The 11,413-nt window shown below is 43.4% G+C and overlaps 1 protein-coding gene across 3 annotated transcripts in view; it reads left to right on the top strand.

Moving 5' to 3' along the window:
- The first annotated feature begins 8,223 nt into the window (after window positions 1–8,223).
- COPS4 (COP9 signalosome subunit 4) overlaps window positions 8,224–11,413 on the top strand; it is a 41,584-nt gene continuing 38,394 nt past the window's right edge. For 2 of the 3 annotated variants that reach the window (XM_033214228.1, XM_033214226.1), the window contains exon 1: window positions 8,224–9,077. In XM_033214228.1, the coding sequence (XP_033070119.1) occupies window positions 9,004–9,077 (74 nt within the window). In that variant the 5' untranslated portion in view covers window positions 8,224–9,003. Of the gene's footprint in view, window positions 9,078–9,340; window positions 9,554–11,413 lie in introns of all 3 variants that reach the window. The other variant, XM_033214227.1, reaches the window with a different exon arrangement.

The raw sequence follows: 11,413 nt of genomic DNA, 5'->3' as shown, positions 1-11,413 counted from the left end.
GAGGGTCCTCTCACCTCAGCCTTCCAAGTAGCTGGGACTACATCCACATGCCACTACACTGACTAAATTTTTTGTGTGTATGTGTGTACTTTTTGTAGAGATGGGGTTTTGCCATGTTTCCCAGGTTGGTCTCAAACTCCTGAGCTCAAGTAATTCACCTGCCTTGGCCTCCCAAAGTGCTGGAATTACTGGTGTGAGCCACCGTGCCTGGCCTACATTTTTTGTTGAAACTTTAACACAGTATCATAATTATCTTCAATTCCCTGTTGGATAGTCCCAACATCTTTGTTTTTTATTTTTAGAGACAGGGTCTCACTCTGTTGCCCAAGCTGGACTGCAGTGGCATGATCACAGCTCACTGCAGCCTCAACCTCCTATGCTCAAGCCATCCTCCCACCTCAGCCTCCCGAGTAGCTGGGACTACAGGTGCATGCCACCATGCCTGGCTAATTTTTGTATTTTTTTGTAGAGATAGAGTCTTGCCACATTGCCCAGGCTGGTCTCAACCTCCTGAAATCAAGCAATCTGCCTGCCTCAAACTCCCAAAGTGCTGGGATTACAGGCATGAGAAAAAAATCTTGAGGCATCTAAGCAAAAAGAGTAAGTGACTTATAAGAGAAAGAAAATTGAGTGCAGTAGCTCATGACTGTAATCCCAGAACTTTGGGGGGCTGAGGTGGGAGAACTGCTTGAGGCCAAGCGTTCAAGGCCAGCCTGGGCAACAAAACAAGACCCTACCCTTACAAGAAATTTAAAGAATTAGCTGGATGTAGTGGCCAGCATGCCTGCAGTCCCAGCTACTTGGAAGGCTGAGGTGGGAGGACTGCTTGAGCCCAGAAGTTCAAGGCTGCAGTGACTATGATCATGCCACTGCACTCATATAATACTATTATTTGAATGTTTATCCCCTCCAAAACTCATATTGAAACTTAGGCCGGGCGCGGTGGCTCATGCCTGTAATCCCAGCACTTTGGGAGGCCGAGACGGGCGGATCACGAGGTCAGCAGATCAAGACCATCCCGGCTAACACAGTGAAACCCCGTATCTACTAAAAATATAAAAAAATTAGCCAAGGCGTGGTGGCGGGCGCCTGTAGTCCCAGCTACTCAGGAGGCTGAGGCAGGAGAATGGCATGAACCCGGGAGGCGGAGCTTGCAGTGAGCTGAGATCAAGCCACTGCACTCCAGCCTGGGTGACAGAGCGAGACTCCGTCTCAAAAAAAAAAAGAAAGAAAGAAACTTAATTCCCAATGTGGCATTATTGAGAGGTGGACCTTTAAGAGGTAACTGAGATCATGAGGTGTCTGTCCTCATTAATGGATTAATACATTAATGGGGTAATGCCTGGGTGACAGAGTTAAGACCCTGTCTCTTAAAAAATACAGAGATAGAAAATTAGACTCTCATCAGATATTTCTTAGTAATGCTTTATGCCAAAAAAAAAAAATGAAGTACCACACTTAAAGTTCTTAAGAAAAGTGAATCAAAGTTTATTATATCCAACAAGACTGATACAAACATAAAAGGCACAAGATGTTACCAATATTCAAGAATATGCAAGAATATGGATTCTGAGTCCTGTCTGAGCAACCTATTAAAGAACTGCCTTCTTTAACAGAAAACCAAAGACTAGCGATATATCAATAAAAGAGCTGATGGTGAACATTCAATATGTAGTGCTTACTGATCTAAGAATACATGAAGATTAGCTGGGCGCGGTGGCTCACAACTGTAATCCCAGCATTTTGGGAGGTCAAGGCGGGCAGATCATGAGGTCAAGATCGAGACCATTCTGGCCAACATGGTGAAACCTCATCTCTACTAAAAATACAAAAAATTAGCTGGGTGTGGTGGCGGGAGCCTGTAGTGTAGTCCCAGCTACTAGGGAGGCTGAGGCAGGAGAATTGCTCCAACCTGAGAGGTGGAGGTTGCAGTGAGCGGAGATCACACCACTGCACTCCAGCCTGGAGACACAGTGAGACTCTGTCTCAAAAAAAAAAAAAAAAAAAAAAAAAGAAAAGAATACATGATGATTAAAAGGAAGAAAATAAGGCCAGGTTCCATGGCTCACACCTGTAATCCCAGCATTTGGGGAAGAAGGGCAGGTGGATTGCTTGAACTCAGGAGTTTGAGACCAGCCTGGGCAACATGGTGAAACCCTGTTTCTACCAAAAGTTGAAACATTAGCCAGGCATGGTGATGGGTGAGGCGTGCCTGCAGTCACAGCTACTCGGGAGGCTGAGGTGGAAGGATCACTTGAGCCCAGGTGATCAAGGCTACAGTGACCTGAGATCATGGCACTGAACTCCAGTTGGGACAACAGAGTGAGACCCTATCTCAAAAAATAAAAAAAGGGAGACAATATAGCTTGTAATGGCTATATGTGCTTACAATATGGCTATTATAATAGGAAATGTGGGAAAATATTTAACTGTTATCAGTAATCATATTGGGGATGGTAGTATAAGTATTGTTATTCTGAGGCTGTTGTGTGTATAATGTGGATGAATAAAATGAGTAATTATGGAATATTCCTTATGTGCTGTGAACCAGGATTCTGGGTGTGGAAATAAGGTGATACAGATGTAATACAGAAGAGGTTAAGTAAAACAACCTAAGTTGGAATTATCAGTATGCCCTCATGAATCATTTCACCTTTAAAATATGTACATATTTCCTAGTTCTGTCCTACAAAAAGGTCTCCAAATGACTGATATAGTAGCAACGAGTCTCCTTAGCACTTGGACTGTTATTTATAACTATCATCCCCACTAAAAGGAAAAAGGCTTCTTGGAGAAATGATAGATCTAGGCAGGAAACACCAGATGACTCTAAAACCAACGGTCACACAGCACTAGCAACACATGGAGTAAGTATAGAGGAAGGATTCACATGCAGAAAACAGTACAGTACCGTATGGACAATCACTTGTGCTCTTTTCCCTTCGATAGTGAGGTGTATTTGGGCTGGGCACAGTGGACGTAAAGTAGAATATGTGTCAGGAAAGAGGCTTCTGGATAACTTTTTTATCTTTGTAGGGAAGTTGTGAGAAGGTAGAGACCATCTAGTAGACTGCAACAACAGGAGATTCCTGGCCAAGGAAATGGCCTTGCTCGTGAGGGTAATTCATACAATGCTATTGTTTGAATGTTCATCCCCTTCAAAACTCATGTTGAAAGTGATTCCCTAATGTGACATTATTGAGAGGTGGACCTTTAAGAGGTGACTGGATCATAAGGGGTCTGCCCTCATGAATGAATTAATGGGTTTATGGATTAAGGGATTCCCATGAGAGTTGAAATGGTGGCTTTATAAGAAGAGAGAGAAAGACCAGAGCAAGTATGCTTGGCCCCCTCACCATGCGATGTCCTGTGCATCAGCAAGGAGGCCCTGATCAGATGTGGCCCCTTTACCTTGGACTTCTCAGCCTCCATAACTGTAAGACATAAATTCATTTTCTTTATAAGTTACCAAGTTTCAGGTATTCTCTTATAAGCAAAGAAAACAAACTAAGACAAATACCAATGGTGTTGACATCTGCTAGATCTTCTCAAACTTTAACATGCAAGGATTACTAGGATTTTGTTAACATGACAGTTTCTATTCAGTTTGGGCTAGAATTGAGGATTTTGCATGGTAAAAAAGAAGAGCTAGGATTTGTGCAGTTCCCTTGAATTCATTAAGATGTGCCTTGCTAACCTCTTGCTAAATAATTGAAAAGGAGAGCATAAGCCTCCAGGGCCATCCGGGTTTGCTTTTCTTCACTGCTGTAAGTAAAGCCTAAAAATACATAATATTCTGTTAGAGTTAGGGCAAGGGGAATGAACAGTCTGGAAAGAGAAGTCCTTTTTAGGTCAAAATATTTAGTAAAATTGCTGCCTCCAACAATTAGGAAGGCAGGAAATCTCCTTCCCCAGCTTGTAGCTAGTCAAGTATCTGAAAAGAGCCAGCTTGTGTATGTGGCTGCTTTTTGTTGCCTTGGGTAAGGTGTTGCAAGTCAAGTGTGAAGTCAAGTTAAAAAGGGAATAAAGTGGAAACTCTGAACCCTCACTAAGTTGAAAAAGCCAACTGCTTATGTATCTTGAAATAGCAGAAGACAAGACTTGGCTTAGAGATTTTTCATAGCCCTTTAAGACTTCTTGGCACACACAACCAACCAACCAACCAAACAAACAAACAAAAACAACAGAAAATAAAAATAAGCTAAAGCCAAATCAAACTGATAGAGTTCTCTTCTCATTTAAGCCTACTGTTTCAGATTTTTTCACAGCTGCCACCATTACAAAGCGGGCATTAAGGCCGGGCGCGGTGGCTCAAGCCTGTAATCCCAGCACTTTGGGGGGCCGAGATGGGCGGATCACGAGGTCAGGAGATTGAGACCATCCTGGCTAATACGGTGAAACCCCGTCTCTACTAAAAAATACCAAAAAAACTAGCCGGGCGACGAGGCAGGCGCCTGTAGTCCCAGCTACTCGGGAGGCTGAGGCAGGAGAATGGCATAAACCCGGGAGGCAGAGCTTGCAGTGAGCTGAGATCCGGCCACTGCACTCCAGCCTGGGCGGCAGAGCAAGACTCCGTCTCAAAAAAAAAAAAACAAAAAAACAAAAAAACAAAGAGGGCATTAAAAATGGGTTGAGCAAAGAAGCTAGGATTTAAGGCAAGTTTGCTAACTACTTCGAGAAATAACTTTGGGTGTGGTTACTGGCATCTGAAACTGTCTGGAAGCATGTAGAACTTATTGAATATTCAATGGAATTATTTAAGTTAAAAAAAGCAAGCACCCCAAAAGCCTGGCCTACAAAAGCCTTCAAGTGTTCAAGCACTAAGGCATTCTCAAAAAGGAAATACACTCAACATCCAGTTAACTTGTATTCAGAAGGTAAAGCTTGCACCCACACAACACAACAAACAATAGAAATCCTCTCAGCAGAACCAAGGATTGACCAAGGAACTTATTCCAGTATCAGAGCAGTGAGTATCCATACTTCCTTCCCATGATTCTGCCATTGTTATGGACCAGTAACTGCTGTGTTTCCCATTCTTCCTTTGTCTGAGTTTTAACTGTGATTGGCCTGTTTCTGCTCCACTGTTGGTCTGTATTGGATGTATGGGCATAGGACACATTTATCTCTGGACTATAAAACACCACATCCCAATGTGATAGGTTTCTGCATCACCAGATATCCTGAATTTTTAGCTGATGTAGAAATTGAATGGGAAATTGAGCTTTCTTCCTTAGGGAGGGAGGAAGTAGGCTCTACTGTGAGAAGAAGCTATATTATTCAGGTTCTCCAGAGAGACAGAACCAATAGGAGAGAGAGAGAGAGATATATATATAGTATGATATGAGAGGGGAATTATTAGGGGAATTGGATCATGTGATATGTGATTGTGGGGGCTGAGAAGTCCCACATCAAGCAGTCTGCAAGTCAGAGACCCTGGGATGCTGGCAGCATGGCTTAATCCAAGTCCAAAGGTTTGAGAACCCAGGGTGCTGCTGGTATGAGTCCTGGAGTCCAAGGCCAGGAGAAGAAGTGTGTTTATCAGCTTTAGAACGGAGACCAATTTACCTTTTCTCTGTTTTTGTTTTCTCTGGCCCAGCTAACTGGATGGTGCCTGCCTACACTGAGGGCAGATCTTCCTCACTTAGTCCACTCAGACTCACATGCCAGACTCCTCTGGAAACACCCTCACAGAGACACACTAATATAATGCTGTAACAGTTAGTTTTCTTGGTATTCCTTAATCCAATCAAGTTGATACCTAAAATTACCGTCAGAGGACATGTGGATATTTAGGTGGTCAGAGGGACATACTGTAGTGGAGACTGCTGATTGTCCCTCTAAACTCATTCTTTCCTATTTCTGGGCACAAGGCTGCCCAACTGGAAACTAAATTTCTAGTCTTATTGGTGGTCATATGATTAAGTTCTTGTCAATGGAACATCATCCGAATTGATGTGGGCAATCTCCACCTTACTTTCTGATATGGTTTGGCTCTGTACCTCCCTCTCAAATCTCATGTTGAATTGTAATCCCCATTGTTGGGGAAGAGACCTGGTAGGAGGTGATTGATTGGATCATGGAGGCAGATTTCCCTCTTGTGTTCTGATGATAGTGAGTTCTCATGAGATGTGGTTGTTTGAAAGTCTGTAGCACCTCCCCCTTTGTGTTCTCTCTCTCTCCTGTCATCAAGTGGTGACATACTTGCTTCCCCTTTACCCTTCCACCATTATAAGTTTCCTCAGGCTTCCCCAGCCATGCCTCTTGTAAGGCTGTGGAACTATGAGTCATTTAAACCTCTTTTCTTTATAAATTACCCAGTCTCAGGGAGTTCTTTATAGAAGTGTGAGAACAGACTAATATACATTCTTTTGTTATTTATTTTTTTTGAGATGGAGTTTCACTCTGCAACCCAGCTGGAGTGCAGTGGCGTGATCTCGGCTCACTGCAGCCTCTGCCTCCTGTGTTCAAGTGATTCTCCTGCCTCAGCCTCCCAAGTAGCTGGGACTACAGGCACCCGCCACCACACCTGGTTATTTTTTTGTGTTTTTAATAGAGACAGAGTTTCACCATGTTGACCAGGCTGGTCTCGAACTCCTGACTTCAGGTGATCTGCCTTCCTTGGCGTCCTAAAGTGGTGGGATTACAGGCATGAGCCACCATGCCTGGCTGAGAACAGACTAACACACCTTCTTAAAAGAGATTCCTTCTTTAGGTATTCTTCTCTTTCTCTTTCCCGTTAGAGGGAATATGCCATTTATCACACATCAAGGTGGCAAAAATCCAAAAGTTTGACAGACTTTGTAGGCAAGGCTGTAGGAAACTGTACCCCTATATATTTCTGGTAGGAAGGCAAAATGATACCATTCCTATCAAGTACAATTTGGCAGGATCTACCAAAATTGTATGTCTATCCTTTGCCTCATTTCTGGTAATGTTTTCTACCTGTACGTATATAACGTATGTAAAGGTTATTCATCGCAGCATTGATTAAAAATAACTTGTGTCCTATAAGGATTAAATAAACTAAGACATACCCTTGCTATGTAATATCTTCTAGCTCTAAAAAGAGTGATTTTTAAAGACTGGACAGCTGGTAAGATGTCCAGCTGTCTTAGTCTGTTTTCTGTTGCTTATACCAGAATACCTGAAACTGGGTAATTTATAAAGAAAAGGAATTTATATCTTACAGTTATGAAGGCCAAGAAGTCTAAGGTCAAGGGACCACATCTAGTGAGACCCTTCTTGCTGGTCAGGACTTGCTAGAGTTCAGAAGCAGCACAGGGTATCACATGGCAAGGGAGTGACCTTCCTAACATGCTAGCTCAGGTCTCTTCATCTTCTAATAAAGCCACATGTTCTCTCCCATGATAACCCATTAATCCATGAATGGATCAATTCCTCAGGGTTTTGTCCTCATGATCCAATCACCTATTTAAGATCCACCTCTAAATGTTGCCACATTAAAGATTAAGTTTCAACATGAGTTGTTGTTTTATTTTTCATTTTATTTTAATTTTTATTTTTTGAGACAGAGTCTTGCCTTTTTTTTTTTTGAGACAGAGTTTCGCCCTTGTTGCCCAGGCTGGAGTGCAATGGTGCAATCTTGGCTCAACGCGACCTTCGCCTCCCAGGTTCAAGCGATTCTCCTGCCTCAGTCTCCTGAGTAACTGGAATTACAAGCATGTGCCACCACGCCTGGCTAATTTTTGTATTTTTAGTTGAGACGGGGTTTCTCCATGTTGTTCAGGCTGGTCTCGAACTCCCGACCTCAGATGATCCGTCCGCCTCGGCCTCCCAAAGTGCTGGGATTACAGATGTGAGCCACTGCACCCAGCCCTCAACTTGCGTTTTGGAGAAGACAATTATTTCAAACCATAGTACCAGGAAAAGTGCAAAAAAAAAAAAAAAAAATCAAGGCAGAACAATTATGTGGTGTTACTTTTTGTGAAAGGAGAGGTAAATTTTTATATTTATTAATATTTGCTTGTATTTGCAGAAATTCCATAAGAATACATGAGTATTGAATATTATATAAATGCAGGCGACCATATAATCTTCCATTGAAATGTAACCGTTTCTGGAATGAAAGGGGGGATGTTATTTTATTTATTTATTTATTTATTTATTTATTTAGAGATGGAGTCTTGCTCTATCGCCCAGGCAGGAGCGCAGTGGCGCAATCTCAGCTCACTGCAAGTTCCGCCTCCCGGGTTTTACACCATCCTACAGCCTCATCCTCTCGAGTAGCTGGGGCTACAGGCGTGCACCACCTACGCCCAGATAATTTTTTTGTATTTTTAGTAGAGACGGGGTTTCACCGTGTTTAGCCAGGATGGCCTCGATCTCCTGACCTCGTGATCCGCCCGCCTCGGCCTTCCAAAGTGCTGGGATTACAGGCGTGAGCCACCGCACCCGGCGGCAAGGGGGGATGTTACTAATCACCACTCCAGGACGACAGAGGGAAAATGGCCTTGTACTGGACAAACTGGAATATCTGATCAACCATTATAAAGTGCATGGAGTGGGAGGAGGAATGGGGACTTTTTAATTGTATTTCTAAAAAGTATCGTCTGTGGTGAATCAGAAACAAAACTCGTTCTTTACCACAGGCAGTTTAAGCGCTGCCTGAAAGACCTGAGGACGGTAAACCACAGACATGAGACACGGAACTTTGCGAAAACGTAGTCGTTTTATGTACCGGGTACTTATTGGAGTTACACTAGAGACTCACTCCTGGAGTTCATCAGCCAATCCAAAGTCCGAGCGTGAGAGCCAGCGCCTGTAGGAGAGGGCTGGGCAGGCCTCAGACCTGAAGAGTGGAGCCCCGCATCACTCAACCCTGAGGGCGGAGCTAGCCCAGGCTCCCACACCCGACGCTCTGGCCCACACAGACGCTACTCTGTAGCATCTCAGGTTCCCTCTGGCTGCACTCTGGAGGACCACACTCGTTTTCTTTTTGGCTGCCAGAGGCCCCGCATCCACCGCTGAGCTGGGAGAAAGATGGCGGCAGCCGTGCGACAGGATTTGGCCCAGCTCATGAATTCGAGCGGCTCTCATAAAGATTTGGCTGGCAAGTGAGTATTTCCCAGCAACGCGGGAGTACAGAGGTGGGGAAAAAAAGCCACAGCCTTAATCTCCTTAGGTTGGCCACGACTCTTGGGCGTGAAGCTAGGAACCGGCCTGACGACCAAGGGGGCGGGCCTGAGGTCGGCTAGGGAGGCAAATGTTGGGAGAAGCAGAAAGCTGGAGGGGACCTTGTGCAGGGGCCTTCGAGGCCATAGACTTGGGATGACTGTCAACTTGTTCAGTGATTGATAGAATCCCTCTGGTCCCTTAGGATTTTGGAAGAGCGGCCTGAGAGACGACTGCTACCCTGGCCTTAGTAGCCTTCCCTGGTACCTCTTCCTATCGCTGGCCGGCGTCACACCGAATCTGGCCTCTCGTTGGACCTTCCTCCTCCTTTTTTTGATTCAGAGAAATGTATATTCTGGGGCCTTGATGCTATGTTTTTCGGGGAGATGGCTTCTTGGGGCTGGCTGAGACTGAGGAGGTATGGCCGCTGTCATGTCGTCCAGACCACTCAGACTGTCTTCTGTCGGTCCTTGTGTTTCGGGTATTTTCTCCGCCACCAACTCTGAAGGCACATAGGCGGAATGTGCTCATATCGCGGATCAGGATGTCTAGAGTAGTGATGTTTGCAGGAATCTGAATTTTGTCGAAATTCATATAGAATGCTTAGGTTCACTCCAAGTTAAAATGTGTGACGTGCCTGTTGTGCAAGCAGTTGTTCAACAGTATTAAGCATAGGTAGGTAGATATATATTGTTCATTTTCTCTTTGTAGATGTCACAGCACTGATCTTTTGTAATGAACTTAAAGTATGCCTCTCTAGGCCGGGTGCAGAGAGGCTGAGGTGGGAGGATCACTTGAGGCCAGGAGTTCTAGACTAGCCTGGGCAACATAGTGAGACCCCCGTCTCCATAAATAAATAAATAAGTAAATAAAGTATGCCTCAAGTTGATCTTCATGTTTATATCCTGACAGCTGAAATCACTTTGATGTATATTAATGGGATACACCTGCTCTAACCTGGTCATCGAAATTCTGACTGTTTTAAGTAGGCTAGGCTGCCTTTTCTCTGGTGGTAAATGTAATCTACTTTTATCAGTGGGAAATTCAGCCGTATATTTTGGGCGTAACTACTTTGTGCTGCATTTTCCCATTCAGGAGAATGAAGATAATAATAGGACATATTCTTGTCTGAGATTATCTGAGGACAAGATGAGTATCTGTGTGCATATATACTTACCACACTTATTATCACCTAGAACAGTACCTGATGTATAGAAAGTGCCGCAAGATTGTTGTTACTATCACTAAGCTGTCAGTAATATATATTCACTTATTGCATGGGTTGGAAATAAATATGTCTTCATGGCTCAATCCTTTTTGCTTGTAATTTTGTAGATATGGATGAAAGTAAAAGCAGCTTATATTTTTTCCCCCATGCTTCCTTTACTTTTTATTTTGTAAAAGAAAAATAAGTGCATTAGTTATCAGAAGAAATAGAGCTTTTCATATATTTGCGGAGTTCTGAAACTTAAGTATTTACTTTTTCAGGTCTGAATTGGAGATAAACAATAGTATTTATAGGATACTTCAGTTATCTGTTGCTTTGTAACCAAAAACTTACCAGTGTAAGACAACTGTGATTTCTCAGGATTCTATGGGTTGACTGGACAGCTTTTCTGGTCTTGTCTGGGCTCACTCTTGCAGATATAGTCAGCTGGCAACTCACCTAGGGCTGGACTCACATGCATATATTGCTCTCAGCAGGATCTGTCTCTCTCTGCACATAGTCTCTCATTCATTAGTTTAGCTTGGGCTTTCTTAGGTTGCTATAAGAGAGGAAGTCACAAGACCTCTTAAGGATAGCCTAGGAAGTCTCACATCAATTCTCTAGTACTGGTAAAAGTAAATCAGAAGACCAGCCCAGATTCCAGGGGAGGGGAAATGGAGCCTACTACTCCCTCTTTAGTGGCAAAGTTACATTGCAAAGGAGCCTGGACAGAGGGAGACATGATTCATTGGAAGCCATTACTGTAGCAGTCTACCACATGGTGTTGTGAAGATTAAATGAAATAAATGTGCTTGATAACTGATAGCCAGTGCTGTGTTAGCCAGCAACTCCTTCAGAGCTGCTTTCTGAGAAAAGTCTTGGGCTTGCCTGCAGTTCCTATCTGAGCAAGAAAGTATCAGGATATTTATCCTTATAACAACATGAGTTCTACCAGCTATATGCTTTAAGAGAAATACCCTTGAAATATATCAGTGGTTTTTTTTTAATGTATTTTTTCTTGTATGTACTTTTAATGAAGGTTTCTGGGGATTTTTTAGGAGCTGAGAAACA

The sequence above is a fragment of the Trachypithecus francoisi genome, unplaced genomic scaffold (genome assembly GCF_009764315.1).
Source record: "Trachypithecus francoisi isolate TF-2019V2 unplaced genomic scaffold, Tfra_2.0 Lachesis_group1, whole genome shotgun sequence".
NCBI classification, from domain to species: domain Eukaryota; kingdom Metazoa; phylum Chordata; class Mammalia; order Primates; family Cercopithecidae; genus Trachypithecus; species Trachypithecus francoisi.
Note: the sequence above shows the minus strand (reverse complement) of the source record. Positions and strands in the feature narration are given on the sequence as shown.